The 17,610-nt window shown below is 43.3% G+C and overlaps 1 protein-coding gene across 2 annotated transcripts; it reads right to left on the reverse strand.

The window, feature by feature from the left end:
• Nucleotides 1–1,090: 1,090 nt before the first annotated feature.
• Nucleotides 1,091–17,403, reverse strand: LOC106738553 (coagulation factor XIII B chain). 2 transcript variants are annotated; one of them, XR_009462460.1, is made up of 7 exons: nt 17,277–17,403; nt 15,153–15,326; nt 12,856–13,044; nt 12,054–12,236; nt 8,590–8,793; nt 2,015–5,445; nt 1,091–1,575 (listed from the first exon to the last, which is right to left on the reverse strand). XR_009462460.1 is itself a non-coding variant. In XM_059728430.1 (6 exons), exons 1-6 carry the CDS (start codon nt 17,335–17,337, stop codon nt 5,258–5,260), a joined length of 999 nt encoding a protein of 332 aa, XP_059584413.1. In that variant the 5' UTR covers nt 17,338–17,403; the 3' UTR covers nt 1,091–5,257. The 2 variants fall into 2 exon arrangements, 1 of the variants encoding a protein (XP_059584413.1); XM_059728430.1 differs by having other exon boundaries at nt 1,091–5,445.
• Between the last annotated feature and the right edge of the window lie 207 nt (nt 17,404–17,610).

Genomic DNA, 17,610 nt, shown 5'->3' on the forward strand with positions numbered 1-17,610 from the left:
ATGCTCCAGGCTGCAGCAGAGATGAAGCTTGCCAGTACCACAACAAGGGTAAGGAAGGGAAGAGGAGGGGCAGCAGGAGGCAGAGGCTGGGGTGGAGGCAGGGGCCAATTTAAAAATTAAGAGACACATTGGAAGACTCTAATAAGGACTTTTGATCGTGGTCCCTAAGTGACTGTATTACTTTGTGTGAGAGATGAACAGTACATTTTGGGGTAAAAGTATTCAAAGTTCCCTTGTACAGGGTCTTCATAAAGTCCTTGTGCACAACCTAAGTTATTAAAGTTTAAAAGTGCACAAGGACTTTATGAAGACCCTGTATCGTTCATCTTTCAGGTTATTTGGAATGGCATTTTGAATATGCTGCATTTACTTAATTCCAGAACTAGGTGCCTGCCTCTCCACTGTCTGTACACCCGGTATCTCCACCGCAATGACATCAAGCCTCCATGTCCACCCCCATCTCGACTATGCCCCCCTTCCCCGCTATCTCCTCCCATGCAACTTCTGTACCCCTATAGCCCTGGACTGCTGTACCATGCCATGCTGGCTCTGCACCACTATTACAGAGCTGGTTTGGGCTGGGCTATATGACCCAACTAGAACAGGGATGCAGCCTGCTAGCAACGGATCAGGAAGTGGGGCAGGCAGGCAGGCAGACGAGAAGAGGCTGCTGGAGCGGAAAGAGAGGTGGAATGGGGAGGCAGAAATGGCAAGGCTGCAGGGGGAGCAGGCAGGTAGAGAAAGAGACTGCAGGAGGAGGCAGGCACAAGAAGCGTAAGTGGTGGGAGCAAAAGATAGATAGCAGGGGGAAAGCTGCCTGCCCCTGACCACTGCCTCACTTATCACCTGCTCCTCACTGCCTACCCAAACACCTCTGCCCTTAGAACCTGATACCAAACACATGCCCCCTGCCACTGCCGTCCCTGTTGTAAAGGGGTGGTGGAGGGAAGGATTCAAGATGATCCTCCAATAATTAGATTCTACACATGGAAAAATATAACAAAAAGTATACATTATCCAAGTCTAGAACCTAACTATTGGTGGGCGGGGGGGGGGGGGGATCTTCTTAAATTGTTGTCATGTATTTATATTTAAGAGTTGTCTTGTATTTGGTTAAATATGGTATTCTTTAAACGTCAATTTGTATAATTCTGTTGGAATACTGGATACATTGTGTGAATAGCAGCTTTAATCTTGTGAATAATTAATTTCTCCTCTTTAAATGAAAATTGCAGAGAATATTGTTTTTGATTCTGCAAAGTCACTGTGTCTTTAATGCAATGTTTGTTCATTTGTTTTAATTAATGCTTGAAGCATGTGAAACAAAATTTAGCTAACTCACAACTTACGGTATAGGGGGGAAAGATTATTTACTCCTTTTTCTGCATGTAGGGTATGTTAGATTCTTCTCCAAACACTGTACCCTTAATTGAGAAGATACTGGATCCAATTCATGTCCTGATTCACATTTAAACTCTACAAAGTCCCCTCCTGGCACATCCAATTTCTCTCTAGCAATCCATTTCAGCTGTATATGGTTTCTGGTCATATCTTGTTTAGTTACCATGCAAGGATCTGCACAAAGAAAAAGCTTATTTAGTAATTTGCATATTAATCTGACAGTGGATCAAAAGTATGTTTTTTCATTTGAAATGTATCTCCAGATACTTACAGGTACATAAACCCTGAGAAGTTAGTTATTCTTTTCCCAGATATTGCAATGACAAAAGCAAAAGTGAAGACAAAGGACCCCCTTTCTTTTCGGGTGGAAAATTAGTGGAAAAATAAGTCTATGGAGGAAGCTTTTATCAATTAGATTTGGAGAAACAGTGACAGTAAATAATCAATAAATACTTCTTTGAACTGTTCTGTTTACTCAATTCTTAGTCATTTCAAGTCAACACTTCATTGCATTTTTGCTCAGTGCAGTGGGACTGAGGTTTCATTTTTATGGCTGTAGTCCTTTCTACTGGAGTCCTGGATTGTCAACATGGGGTTGGGAAAGATTACTTACCCCTTTTTCTGCATTTAGGGTATGTCAGGTTCTTCTCCAAACATTGTACCCTTAAACCAGAAGATACTGGATCCAATTGATATCCCAATTTACATGCAAACTCTACAAAGTCATTTATGGGCACTTCCAGTTTCTCCTGAGAAATCCATTTCAGCTTCACATTGTTCCTTGCCATGTCCTCTTTGATTACTATACAAGGTTCTTCAGAGAGAAAAAAAAAGCAATTTGATGCAAGAAGGGGATAAGTCCATTACTGGAAATGGAAAATGAGCTCTTAATTCAAATAAAACATAAAGAGTAGGGAGAAAACAGGGTAATAAAATCACAATCCTTTTACTTTCTCTTTCATCCTGTTGTCACAGTGATGACTATATCCCCTCTTCTCTTTCTAGTGAAGAATTATGCAACAACATAGAAGTCTATGAAGGAAATTTCCTTCCACTCCACCCCCACACCCTCTGCCACCCTAACTATGTATACACAAATGTGACAGTAAAGTATTCCCTTTCGTTCCAATTCACGTGTGCCCCAGTTATGGTCTCACTAATTTTCCCTCCTTCTACTTACCACTTCAGGAAGAATGTGCTAAGTTAAATGTAGTTTGACGTCGAGTTTTAATGCTGTTGGTGCTGTTGCACAGGTGTCCCAAACTGTCAATAGCAGCGAGGAAAAAATAGGCAAATAATTTAAAATATGTGATCGATAACATGAATAGCAAGGAAGGGAAGAGTACGCTAGAGGAGGGTATAGGAGGATGGATGATTGAATTGTTGCCTTTCCAACTTCCAGGGTATCTTAGCCCTTAGTGTTCTTAATGAGAAAAGTATACTGCTATGGGGATAACAAGGCTATAGGAATAAGGATTGTTATAAATCCTGGAAATGGCAACAATTTTTCTGCTGTATTTGCCAAATGGCTGGAAACAATGAGATTTAAGGAGGTCACCAGAAAATGTGATTAGAAGTAACCATCTGGACCACCAAGTTCAGTCCCCTGCATTCACAGCCAAACATTTGTCCAAAGGAATCCCCAAGATTATACACTTCAGACCCTCTCTCACACCACAGTCACAAAGCATCCAATAGAAAAGAACCCACAGTGTGTGCACCACAGAAAGAGAAGAGGAGAGACAAAGTCATCACCAATTCGCAGACGACTGCAGTGATGGAATTGTTAGGTACAAAGTGCGCTCACACCATCATTTCCCATACTACAAAGAAGGGGGAAAAAGGGGAGGACCAAAAGCAAAAAACAAAAAAATCCATCCTTTCCCATCTATGACAAATCTGCCAAGTCAGTACTCAGCTGTCTGACATCATAGGCTCATAAACATAGAGATTCGGGCTGGAAGGGACCCCAGAGCATCATCGAGTCCGGCCCCCTGCCCCAGGGGCAGGAAGTCAGCAGGGATCATAGGATCCCAGCAAGATAAGCCTCCAAATGCATCTTGAAGGCATTCGACGTGGGTTCTTGAACCACCTCTGGTGGTAGTCTATTCCAAACCTTGGGGGATCAGACAGTAAAGAAGTTCTTCTTTATGTCCAGCCTGAATCAGTGGCGGCGGAGTTTGTGACTGTTTGATCTTGTCATCCCTTGGGGTGCTCTGGTGAACAGACGTTCCCCCAGATCCTGGTGAACACCCCTGATAAACTTATAGGTGGCCACCAGATCACCCCTGATCCTGCACTTTTCCAGGCTGAAGAGTCCCATGGCTCTAAGCCTCTCATCATAAGGTCTGTTGTCCTGACCTCTCATCATGTCCTCTCTGCTCTGCACTCTCTCAAGCTTCTCCACACCCTTTTTGAATTGTAGAGCCCAAAACTGGACACAGTATTCCAGCTGCGGCCTTACCAAGGCCGAGTACAAGGGGAGATTGATGTACTGGGATTTGCTTGAGAAGCATCTATGGATGTAAGCCAGTGTTTTGCTCACTTTACTACCAACAGCATCACACTGAAGGCTCATATTCATCTTGTGGTCAATCATGACCCCCAAGTCCCTTTCAACTGTAGTGCTAACCAGAGTAGCACTGCTGAGCCTATAAGGATGCTGCAGGTTTTTCCCCCCAAGGTGGAGAACCTTGCATTTTTTGGTGTTGAACACTGTCAGGTTCTCATCCACCCACTTCATGAGCCTGTCAAGATCTGCCTGGTTCACCCTCCTGTCCTCAGGTTTGGATGCTTTACCCCAGAGTTTGGTGTTGTCGGCAAACTTGGCCGGTCAGCTTCTGACACCAATGTCTACATCATTGATAAAGATGTTAAACAGTATAGGCCCTAGGACAGAGCCTTGAGGAACCCCACTGGTCACTGTGCACCACAACAATTGGCTCCCATCATCCACCACCCTCCGAGTCCTACCACGAAGCCAATTCCCCAGCCAAAGGATCGTAGTGAGGTCAAGGCCACAGTTAGCCAGTTTTACCAAGAGGTGATCATAGGATACCAGATCGAAGGCTTTTTTAATGTCAAGTATGACATCAATCCCTTCCCCCCTGTCCAGGTGATAGGTCACCTGGTCATAAAAGGAAATGAGATTTGGTCAAGCAAGACCTACCCACAACAAATCCACGCTGGGTATCCCTCAAGATATTGCCATCAGCTAGTCTGTTAAGGATGGCCTCTTCGATAATCTTTTCTAAGACCTTCCCCAGGATAGAGATCAGGCTGATGGGCCTGTAGTTTGCCAGATCTACTTTCCTCCCGTTCTTGAAGATAGGCATGACATTGGCCTTCTTTCAATCTTCAGGCACTTCACCAGAGCACCAGGAGTTCTTAAAGATCCATGCCAGGCTGAGCTATGATGCTTGCCAGCTCCTTGAGTACTCTTCAGTGTAAATCATCAGGGCCGGCTGACTTGAAGGTATCCAGCCTGTCAAGGTGTTCCTTCACAAGGTCAGCATTGATGGAGGGCAAGGAAACCCCCTCATCCAGGCCTCCCTGATCCACAGTGGGCAGGGGCGTCCTGTGGGTGCTGCTTCAAAATCATGAAATCAGGCAAGACTGGCTTCAAAATCATGAGATTAAATTAAATTGGGGTTTTTCAGGATCCTTTTTGGTTTCTGAGCTTTCACGATTTGGTTGAGGCATATTTCCAAGCTTTTTTTCTCTAACCATGACTTTAACAATGTACCTTTTTCAAAAAGCTCAAGTCCTTAAGTTCAGAACTGTGGTTTATGAAAACCCATCAAATAGGTTAAGATTCAAGTTCCTTCACTGTCTTTCTCATATCATAAATTTTATTTTATTTACCTAAGCATGTGGGGAGATCTCTCCATTTTCCCAAGTGACATGTCACTATTTTGGATCCCTTCACTGTATAGAAACGTCGGCATTTGTACTCCACTGTAGAGCCCGCTTCATACTCTAACAAGAGGTCAGAACTGAGGACTCCATTTTCTATATATGGTGGGGAATCACTCTTCAACAAATCTGAAATAAACACAGAGGATGTGGACATAGGGTAAGTATTAGCAGGTTAGTCTCTTAAGATGAAAATGTTGGTAGCATTGTTTCTTAGCTAAATATACTTTTTAAAATGTAGGCTTAAAGGTAAGGTAAAAGACAACGTTGATCTTTCCAAGATTAATGGTTAAATGAGTCTCCTAATTCTCTTTTCTTCTCAATCTATGCTACTCCCCGAATCCAGGTAGGTAATTCTCCCAGTATACTGATAAATTTGAGAGAAGAGCAGTCAGATGGGAGTTAGAGAAGCATAATTAGTTGAGTTAGTCTGAAGTCAAGCAGAAGGCAGGGTAGATTTTCACCTTATAGACTAACTGAATGAGAGATACATATAGCATAGTCTTTTGTGAGTTGGAACATGTCCTTTCACAGGATCTGATAAAACTCATGAAAATTGTGCTATCATACACACACACACACACACACACCTAGTTATGCTATAAGGTGCAAATCTACCTTGCCTTCAGGATTTACTGTGCATTGGAAGCTTTAATTTGCTACTGGGTTCCATATGCTGTAGAATATTTCAGTGCTGTGCAGACATCACGTGTAGACTGCACTCACATATTCTCATAAGCATAAGATCTGATGCATGTCTTGAAAATAGTACAAAATATAGGACAATATGATCATTGTCAAGGGAAGCCTTAAGAGAAGCTTGTACTTGGAGGTGAAACTACTCAATTCTGTTGTGGAGTCCTTAAATACAGTATAACTAATGACAAGTGGTGCTTGTACACATGACAGGGGTTTAGTTCAGTTTAGTTCTCCCTAAATTGAAACAGTGGGTTTTTAAAAAAACACCATTTCCACCATTTCAATTTTGGGAAAACTAAACTGAACTAACCCTCCTTTGCACAGAGAACAAGAGTTAGAAGGTTTGATCCTTAGGATCTTACCTGCTTCTCCTGTGGCGGGGGAGAGGAGGGGTGAGCTGCCGGTGGGCCGGGCTGTCCCTGAGCTGTGAGGGGAACCCGATGCTTCCTTCCATGGTGGTGGCACCCCCCGAGGCAGCACCCGCCCACTGGCACCCAGCCCAGGAGGTCCCAGGGGATGCCACAGCCGTGGACGGAAGCACCGGGCCCCAGGCAGCTCAGGGGCTGTGCGACCCAGCAGCAGACCATGCAAGCAGGCTCAACTAAAGGAGAAAAAAAAATTGATGAGGAACCTGATGGCTTTTTTCTTCCCGGAGCCTGCCTGTCTGAGCTGCGCAGGGCCCAGTGCTTCCCTTCACAGCCCAAGCAGCTCCCGGCCAGGCTGCTAGTGGGTGGGAGCTACCCAGGGTTGCTGCAGCTGTGGAGAGAAGCACCGGGCCCCCACACAGCTCAGACAGGCAGGCAGGATCCAGGGAGCAAGGGGTGGGGAAAGGAAGATCAGGCTCCTCGCTGCCATTTTTTTTTTCCCCTTCAATTGACCCTGCCTGCATGGGCTGCCACTGGGTCCCACAGCCCCTAAGCTGTGCAGGGCCCTGTGCTTCCCTCTGTTGTGGCAGTGTCCCCCAGGACTTCAGGCCAGGTGCCAGCATACAGGTGCTGCCTGTGAGCGTGCTGCCACTGCAGAGGGAAGCACCGGGGTCCCCCACAGCTCAGAGACAGCTCAGCCTGCCAACAGCTTGCCCTCCACCTCCAGACCCCACTGCAGGAGAGGCAGGTAAGCTCAGTACCCCTGCATCATGCCCACTGCCATCCTGCAGCCTGGGACCACCAGAGAATGGCTGGCTTGCCCCTGGGGCAGACCAGCAAGGCTGCAAGAGGGCAGCTGGGTGTGTTGGTGGTGGGAGAAGTTGGTAGGGATGGTGCACAGGGCACTGGAAGTCTACCAAGCCCAAGCTTCCCCTCATGCAAAAATTCAACTGAATATCTTAGTGTAGACTAACCTAAAGGAAATTCTAGGACAACTAAAAGTTTGTGTCCCTCAGGAGAACTGATGCTGCAATGACACCAAATGACCTTTAGCCCTGAAGAAGATTGTGAAGTTTCCCTTTGTATGGCCACTGGCAGATGTTCATTTTAAAGGTGCAATGGGATGTGATCGGCCACCCCAACAACTGCACCTCCAATGAGCAATTCTGAAATCAGGGATTAGACCCAAATTGTACCCTACTTGCAATTTCACCGGGTTTGCCTGTGCAAGTGACTGATCATGATCAATCAGCTGAGTGTCAAAACCTTGCATTCAGAAGCTCTGGCTGGACATGGGGGTGATATCAGAGGCTCCTGGCAGGGGGAGCCAAAGGACTCACTCACTAGGGGTGCCTGGGAGGCTGCAAGCCCTGCTGCAAGCAGACTGGGCTCCGGGGACCAGCTGCAGCTGGGAGGCTGCAAACATCTGCTCTGGGCTCTGGCATGTCGGGACTCCAGCACCTTCCAAGGTAGACATTGCAGGTTTTTTGGCACTCTGGCCAAAAAAAATTGCCTACCCCTGCTCTAGACCTACACACTGGTGAGGCTTTTCCCTGTGCAACAGCTGGTTTTATCATGGGCAGCCCTGGAGGCCATTCCTGTCTGCTGTACTTCCCTGCATCTAGTCCTTTGCTGGCAGAGTTCTCCCTGTGGGACTCTGTATGAACAATCTGGAGTAGAGTTTTAACAGCTTTATGTCTGGATCTTCCCTTCCTCTTTCCCCACTCACACACTGAATAGCCAAAAAATCTGGACAGTTAATATGCTGTCTCCTCAGCTGCCTATAAACACTATCAGGTTTTTGTTGCCCTGCAAATTTTCAATCCATGGAGGAATTTTACATAAAAACAATTCCACAATTAGGTGTCTGCTTTCTGAAAAGTAAGTTTGTGTGTCTAAATGTGTCTAAATTAATATTTCATTTAAACACTAGTTCTATTCAATGACAGCTGTGATAAATACAATAATGGAGCATTCATGAATAAACCTATACTGAACTTTCAAAAAATCCGTTCTCTGAACAAAAAGCCCTCTTCAGAAAATAAGAGGAGATTTAATTAAACAATATTAACATAGGTTATATTCTGCTCATTTCACACATATGTCCTTTTCCTATATTTGCCATAATTATCAGACCTATTGGAAGTTTATTCAGTTCTACCAGTTAAGAATGTCCCAGAAAACAATACTTTAAGAAAGGAACATTTACCTTTATTGCACTGGGGATAAGAAATTTGGCCTGAATGACACCGCGCAGTAAAATTAGAAGTAGATGACAGTGCAGGAAGTGCATACCCCAACTGACACTTAAACTCAACAAGTTCACCATGGCAAATGTATTCTTTTCCTTTAGAACTCCCACTCAGCTCCACACCACGGCTTTGCATTTCTGTGATGCTGACAGCACACGGCTCTAATATGAGGAATAACAAATGTTTGATTTCCATATTTGGGCTAGGAGAGCACAGAGAACACAGAAATGATGTCACATTCCAAATTATTGCCTTACCCCTTCTATAGATTTCAAGTGTTGCAGTCATAGCGTAGCTGAAATTGAAAGTCTACTAGGAAATGCCAAAATGAAAAATGAGGGATCAAAAAAAAAAATTAAAACTATTTTCAACTAAAATATTTAGGGCATGTCCCAAGGGATTATGTACTTGGGGTTACATAAAATGTCTGTGTCTGCGCTGCTTTTGTTTTGTATCTTAGGTATCTGGGTACCACAGTGATAGGTGCAGTAAAGACCTTAATAGACCCTCAGCCCAATACCTCTTCTTTTATGTAACAGCCGCAAAGGCTTGCTTGGCTGCAAGCTGAGTGAATGAGCTGTGCCTAAGAACTTTGCAAGGAAGGCAGCAAAAAAGTTTGCAGAGGGTGCAATAGCTGTTCCAAACAGAGAGCATGCTGTGCGCAATGCATGCTTTTTACTGGAGGTGTTGAGCTGCAACCAGAGCCCCCATTGCAAACCCCGGGCTCTGATTGGCTACAATGGAGCCATAAAAGCTGAGGGAGGGAAAAGCAACTGGAGAGAGGAACTGCAGGAGAGCTACAGCATCTTGGAGAGAGGGATGCAGACTCAGCCCTTCCTTTCCCCCCCAGGCAGAGGGAAGGGAGCTGAGGCTTGCTGGGGAGCAGACATCAGGATGGAGGAGAGCCTGAGTCATCCCAGGAGAAGCTGATCCCCCACTTGGGTCAGAGCTCTGCAGTTAGGGACACAGGCACCCAGGGAAACAGTGGGGTTGGTAAGCTAGCTGGGACTTGGGAGAAGCTGCCTGTTCAGGGACCTGCAGAGGGAAGTCCTCTGTTTGAGCTGAAAAGGTTTTTACTGCAGGGACAGGCCTGCAGAGGGAATCCCCTGTCTGCATGTGGAGGTGATGGGGGAGAGAGACTGCCCAGAGAGGGATCGAGCTGTGAGAATCCCAAATCTACATGGGTGTGAGGGGACACTTAACCCCTAGTGTTGCAAGAGGTGTATTTTTCAGAAGGAAACTAAAGAAAAGAAGCCTATTACCTGCAGTGGCTGATTGGAGACTTGTTTGTTTTTTTTGAGTTACCAAGATAGAGCAGAGTCCACCTTCCCCAGAGCAGCAGAAGCCTCACCTTTGCCACCCAGTGGTGGATCATAGTTAAAGCTGTATTGCCATTTATTGTTATGGGAAGGAGAGTGAGACGAGAGGGAAAATCAACCTGGGTTATGGCAGAGAAACTGTTTTAAAGTGTTATAACCAGGTGAATGTACAGGCAACCCCCTCTTAGTGCTCTTAATTGGTCCCTGAAAAACCTAGAGTTAAGCAAATGAGCATTCAGCGAAACTGAAAGTATTTGATGACCCAAGATGGCAACCGCAATTGTTTTTAATGACCAAAGATGGCAACCACTATAGTGAAATCTGCTGAGCGCTAAGTGAAATTGGGTATCAATTTAAAATGAGCGTTATAGCGAGACAGCATTAAACAGGAGGTGCCTGGAATCACTGAGGTTGTTTGATGCAAGTGGGCCCACCCCATCTGGTGGAATTATTTGTCTATTGTTGCCCTTGTAAATTCTATTAAATATAATCAATTGTTAATAATAAAACCAACAATTTGAATAGAATTTTACAAAGGCAACAATAGATGAATAATTCCACCAGACTGGGCGATCCCACTTGCATCAAACAACTTCAGTGATTACAGGCACCCCCTGCTTAACGCTGTTTCACTTCGCATTATTTTGCTATAATGCTCGCGGTTGCCATTTTGGGTTCTCTCTCCCTCTCTCTCATATATATTTCTTCTCTTGATTAATCATTTATTTTCTGTATATAGTTGTGTATATTAAACCCATGTATTTATTGGACTTAAAGTAAATTCTTGGGCACTGAGGTTAACGGTCATACCTCTCCAAGAGACATCTCACTCAGCATACCTGCCTGAGGTGGTTCCCAGGGCTACTGGCACCCCAAGGATCCAGAATCTGGCATATCGCCCAGCCTAGCATGCTGGCGAGGGCTACATTTAGTCTTGGAGGGGGAAATTCACCTCTGTGCAGAGGTCTATATACCTTGTAGGTCTCTATTGTGAGAGCCTAAGTGAAAGTGGGATGCTGCAGAGACTCATGGAGAGGTCCTGAATAACAGCAATGAGCACTGAACAGAGTATCACCAGGTTTTCCAAATAGTTAAAAATTTCCTTTTGAAGCTGTCATAGGAAACACATCCGAATATAAACTAGGCATTGCCATTTTAGATAAGAGTCAAAGTCCTTCCAGGCTAGTACTGTGCTGCTGACAGTGGGCTGACAACAATCGGATGGACCAAACATGAAATTTGGTATTCTTTCAAAGGTGTTTGGGCCTTACTAAATATAATTCTAGATATTCTTGCTATATATGGACAAGTCTACTCTCTTTTTTTAATCTTGCAACCTTTTTGCTCTGAAAAGAAATAGGACCTAGCTAGCCTTCTAAGAGTCAAGTCACTCTGAATTGTAACGGTGTAGGTTACTATAGCACACTGGCTGGCAGAAGCTTGCAGCAGCCTACACACTCCCAGCTGTAAGGCAGGGATTACAACCCAGCTATGGACAGTTAAGCCTGATTGCAGGTTGCCTTGGAGAACTGAGCAGCTAACATAGCCTTTAGCTTCCTGTGGTCAGCTACTAATCTCCTAGGGAAGGAAGCCTGGGAAATAGAGGTGAGCAGGAGAGAGAGGGAGGAAGACAGAAGGGGAGGAAGCAGAAATGAGCCGGGACTTTCTCCCTGTATCAGTCTCACACGTGTGAAGGAATGGAGTAACAGTGAAAGAGTGGGGAGGGAGAGAGACGGCAGGGTCTTGTGGACCCTCTGTCTTGGAGTTTACAAGGACTGTAAAAAGACACTGCAGGATTATTTGTTTGAACTAATTAACCCCAAACCCACTATAATTACATTTTTGTAGTAATATTTTGAAGCCTTGAGGGCCATGCCATAGGGTTCCCTCTGTCCTGGAGTTTACAAGAACTGTAAAAGGACACTGCAGGAGTATTTGTTTGAGCTAATTAACCCTGAACCTAGTATAATTTGATTTTTGTAGTAATATTTTGAACCCCTGAAAAATAAAAAGGAGGTCTTTACTTATACCTAGAAGTAGAGATCTTTAGTGATAGTTGTGCCTCGAAAAGAAAAAAAAGATTATTGTTGGAGGTATCTTACCCAAACAAACTGGTGGTTTGGTCCAGTTTCCATTGTTACAGAAAGATGTATTTTGTCCTGTCAGTGTGTAAAAACGTTGGCATTTGTATTCCACAGAGAAGCCAGAAGCATACTCTTTTAGGGCAAAAGTGGTTATATCACCATTAGCAATAGTAGGTGGACATCCACATTTCTTTCCTGTTTCTAAGCAGAATCAAAACAAACAAAAGACAAACTCAAATTTCATGTGAGCTACATCCAACAGTGGAGAATGCCACTGCAAGCACTGCATTCAAAAGCATGGATTATTCATGAGAGGAAGGGTTGATGGATTACAGTCATCATTTGTACAGCAGTTTTTAGAATAAAGGAGTCTACAATTGTAAGACATTATTGTAGGAAGCATGACAGTCAATACATTTATCAGATAAAACCCTTGCCTCAGTGAAGACAATGATTCTACTCGAATGGGGCCATGATGACACCTATTCATCTTCATGAACAAAACCTGTTCGTACATAAGGACTGAGGACTGTCAATATTCATTATATCCAGTGGCAATGAAGCTACTCAGAACCTGTGAGGTCTGAAGGTTTTCTGAAGGAGATCCTTGCTAGTTTGACTTTAACCTTGTACCGGAGACAAAAAAAAATGAGTACATTTATATCCCACATTTTCTTGCATTTTCTGACTAGATGTCAATTTTTCCCATTATCCTGCTTTCACCCATAGTTCTTTATTTTATCTATACGCTGAGCTTCACTCTAGCTGTATTTTAAATGATACCAAGTTAAATGATAAACTCAAGTAAGCTCATTCTTACCTGATATACACAATGGAAAGTGTATGTGCCCATCAACACATGTCCTGACAAAAGGAGTGGTAAGTTTATAGCCATTGCTGCAGGAAAACTCTATAGTCTGAGCACTTGGAATTAGAATTGTACGTCTTCTATTACTGTCTAAAAAGATATTTTTGTCTTCCAGCTGCTCCTTTGTGATAGTACAAGGGGCTAAATGAAACGAGGAAAAAATAAAATATATTATTTCTTACCAATCTTTCTGTTCCATACGTATAAAAGTCTGGGTCACACATTTAAGCCTGTCTCTCTATTTTTAATCTTTTGCCACAATTTAGAGTACTAATCTCAAACAATAAGCAATGGTCATAGGTAATCCAGTGAAGTGAGTTTGTAGGCAATGAGACTGACAGGAATGACCCAAAAAGACTTAGAAAAGCCATGCAAAATTTGAAATACAGGAAGTGAGAAAGTAACTACTACTGTAATTTCTCATCTCCCACCATTACTGGAAGGGTGCTGCACTTGGGCAGTAGTAACCAGCAGCACACTTATAAGATGGGAAACTCCCTTCTTGAGAGCATGGAGGCAGAAAGGGATCTTGGAGTCATTATTGACTCCAAGATGAACATGGGCCGACAGTGCGAGGTCATGGTCAGCAGGGCTAACCGGACCTTATCGTGCATCCACAGGTGCATCTCAAGTAGGTCCAAGGAGGTGATCCTCCCCCTCTATGAGACACTGATCAGGCCACAGCTGGAGTACTCTGTCCAGTTCTGGGCACCCCACTTCAAGAGGGATGTGGACAACATTGAGAGGATCCAGAGGAAGGCCACCTGCATGATCCAAGGATAGCAGTGCAGACCCTACAATGAGAGGCTACGGGACCTGAACCTGTTCAGCCTTCACAAGAGAAGGCTGAGGGAGGACCTGGTGACCATCTATAAACTCACTAGGGGTGACCAGAAGGGTTTAGGGGAGACCTTGTTTCTCCTAGCACCCCCCGGGATAACAAGGAATAACAGCCACAAGTTGTTGGAGTGTAGGTTTAGATTAGACATCCGTAAGAACTACTTCACAGTTAGGGTGGGTAGGATCTGGAACCAACTTCCAAGGGAAGTGGTGCTGGCTCCTACCCTGGGGCTCTTTAAGATGCCTACTTGACTGGGGTCATTTGAGCCCAGATTTCCTCCTGCCCAGGCAGGGGGTCGGATCTGAAGATCTACAAGGTCCCTTCTGACCCTACTTCTATGATTCTATGATTCTAAGGGTAGAGATTGACATTGCTGAACTCCTGATGGACTTTATGATGCCTTGTAGCTATATGCAGAGTTCCCAAAGTTGTAAGTATATGTATGCGTGTGGACAGAAGGCAAGTTATACTTTTAACTTGCAACTTTTGATACCTTTCATTATATTCACAAGCAAAAATATAGATATGTCTTAGGGTTGTGACTAAAATAGTTACTTCTTGGTGCTCTGTGAAAAATATGTAATAGAAGGGTAAAGAATTAAATTACTTGAGGTAGGTTTTTATCTGTGTGGGCAGAGGGAGGTGGTGCATGCACAGGTGCATAGAGACATATGTAAAAATGTCTTCATGTCCCAGATTAGTCTTGGGTTATTGAATTTGTCATGATACCTTAAATTGTTGGGATTTCTAATGCTGTATAGATTTTCACATTATTTCTGTTTCTAGGAGTGGCAGTGAGAAATGGTCAAGCGCAGACTGCCAGGAGTGGGGGGCAGGGAAGCAAGCCAAACTAGGTAGGGCTTGTGGAGGGATTTGAAGGAAGAAAGCATTTTTAGGTACATGCAAGGAAGGAAGGCATGCAGCTGTGATTGTACCATAGAAAGAATATATTGTACCTGCAGGAATGAATATGCTATAAAATCCCATAAGAAAAAATTAGACATTCACACAATTTTCTTCCTTGCAGGCCTCTTCTGTGGCTGAAGGGTCTGAGTTGTGAGCTGGTAACCAAATGACTGGCAGTTAGTCTGAGTGTGGGCAAGTTACCTTACATCTCAATTTATTTCCTGCCCAGAGCAGGGGGCTTGGACTCAATGATCTTTTGAGGTCCCTTCCAGCCCTTAATTTCTATGGTTCTATGATCTGTCAGATACACAGATGGAACTCACACAAGTATCCAGAAGGATGGTACAGAAACCACTTCCATACCATACAAGAATGAAACACTTTTGTGGTTATAGATCCCTTCTCCTCTGATTTAATTACTCTGAGGATTACACCTATTTCAGTAAATTAGTTAAATAACCCAAAGACCAAACCTCTGTCAAACAATTTACTTGCAAAGTACCTAAACATTTTGGAGGTGGAGTCCAGCTTCCATTACATGATATCCACTCAGATCCAGCCAGCATGTACCCAGGGTTGCAGTGGTACTGCACTCTGTCGCTTTCCACATATTCTGATTTTCCCCCGCTTATGATGTCACCAAAATCAACATCAGGAGGCTCTTCACATGTTTGCACTACACAAACAAGACACACAAAGTGGGTCATCCTAGCTATCAACTAGAAATAAACAACTGATTACAAGTTCCTAGTTATTTCATCATACTTTGGTAGACTGATTTGGTAACTTCTGCAGTGTACAAATGTTTCCCAAAAGACCCAAACCTAAACCAAGAATTCTCTGTTGTTTTCAGAAAACCTCTAGCAATTAGAAGAGAAGATGGAGAGAAAGTGCAGGTTGTAGGAGGGAAGAGGTTGGAGTACACACAAAAAAGGTCATTCTTTATGAACGTGGCTTGAATATTAGTCATAATTGCAGCACCTCTGTAAACAATTGCTTTACTAAAGAACAATTTTAGTTTAATAAGTATGGTGATAATACCAAAAATATGGTACATAAAAACAAACTTTTAATTTGAAAAGTATTCGTCTTGCAGGCAGGTTACCCTTGTGCCTTAAGAAATTCTTCCATATCAGCAGCATTATCAGTGAAATCATAGACCTGACTAATTGCAACACATCCTGGATAGTCACAGAAATTAATGAAGTGAACATAGCAGGGTGCTTATGAAGAGGGGTTCACCCCTAAGTAGAGAGGACTGAAAACAACAGGTAACAATCAGAAGATGATCCAAATATTTCTCTTCTTGCTAAATGTTAGCCAACCTGCCACTCCCTTAATTAAACCCATTTTTATAATCTAAGATTTTCAATTTAAGCATGTTAAAAGGTCTGACCACACTAGTGTCTACTTCAAACCTTTCAATTTACATTGAAAATATTATCTCAGGTATTATTATTATAAGCTATAGGATCATGAGTAGCTTATTGTCTAGGATTGTGGTTTCAAACTTTTTAAAAATCAGGGCACCCTGCCATAACTTTTCTGAATTTAGCAGCACCTTCTGTGGATGCAGGAAGAGGGAGCCTCTCCTTCTCCCAGTGCAAGAGAAACGTGCCACCCCGCCTTTGCCTCAATATATAAAAGCCAGGGGGCACCACTCGCCTGCAGGAAAGCACAGCAGTAGGGGTAGCATTTACTCCACTCTGCTGCATACACCTTCCAGTCCAGCCTTGCATGGCATCTTCAAGAAACAAAATTATGGGAGGACAGTTCCGTGTGGCAGCAGGGAATCACCCTTACAAATAACTCATGGCACTCAAGTGTGCTGTGGCATGCCGGTTGAGAATCATTGGCCTAGAACCTCATTGATTTGGAACAATTTCAATCGGGTTGCCTCAGTTCTACACATGTATTTTTGTCTAGCGGGGAATAATCTACCATTTTCTTCTGCATGCTTTGAGAAAAAAAATTGATCAGAGAAATAACTCTACAAACCTATCAGGGCCACCAACACAATCTCCATGGAAAGTCACATGCAACTGAGAGACATGAATACTAAATGTTAGAAGAAATATTAAACCATAAGATGGCAGGGATATTGGAAAAATAAGTAGCAGATTTAGGTGCTTAATGTTTAGCATTAATTAAAAACAGAAGTGATATCGAATTCTGTAGGCAGTTCTGAACATCTCATCCCACGTAGGTGTCTCTTTAAAAAACTCAGTTCATGTAATTTTAAAATATTGACTCACCTCAGCAATTCCAGAATGACAGTGCTTTCACCTTCTCCTTCCCTTTTATAACTCAACTGCTATATTATCTTAAAACCTATCCTGCAAACTTTTATTCATATGAATAATCCATGCTCATAAAACATACTCATTTTAACAGATCTACACAACTAATCAATAATTTATTCTGTTTATAGTAGATTGACCCTTAGTATACAAAGAAAAACTAATCCGCCCTTGCCATAATTTACTGTACAAATGCATAGTAAATGGTTCAGCAGAACTAGAAAATATTTTTCTGGACTTTGGACTTATCTAGGCACACTTATTATCCCCCTATAGCAAGAGTTGTGCTATGACATTGTTGTATCCTGATTCATTTGGCATCTTACCTGCCTTCTGGGAAGAGTACGCTAAGGGGATCTGAATGAGGATGAATCTCAGCAAAGTCATTTTGAACTTCCAGAAATTGAATCTAGTGCGTGAAATGGCCAATATGGAGTTCTGCTCCTCTCTTGATTCTTTCCTCAGCTGTTTTGTCAGATTGACCTTTTATCTTTTTTTCCCACTCCTTACCATACCTCTGGCAACTAACTGTCTTTCAACATCAAGGCACAGAGATAAGGTGTGTAAACTCCACCATGAATGGCATCCAAGTTTTTTTTCATACATTGTAAAGGCTGGAAGGGACCTCAAAAGATCATCAGGTCCAGCTCCCTCCATCAA

The sequence above is a fragment of the Alligator mississippiensis genome, chromosome 5 (assembly GCF_030867095.1).
Source record: "Alligator mississippiensis isolate rAllMis1 chromosome 5, rAllMis1, whole genome shotgun sequence".
Classification (NCBI taxonomy): domain Eukaryota; kingdom Metazoa; phylum Chordata; order Crocodylia; family Alligatoridae; genus Alligator; species Alligator mississippiensis.

Excerpts from the sequence above, each read along its gene's own strand:
- LOC106738553 (XM_059728430.1), bottom strand. The coding sequence starts at position 17,337 with ATGACTTTGCTGAGATTCATCCTCATTCAGATCCCCTTAGCGTACTCT. Across the intron at positions 15,327-17,276 it reads GTACTCTTCCCAGAAGGCAG|TGCAAACATGTGAAGAGCCT; the intron begins GTAAGATGCCAA and ends TTGTTTGTGTAG. Across the intron at positions 5,446-8,589 it reads TTATCCCCAGTGCAATAAAG|ATTTGTTGAAGAGTGATTCC; the intron begins GTAAATGTTCCT and ends TGTTTATTTCAG.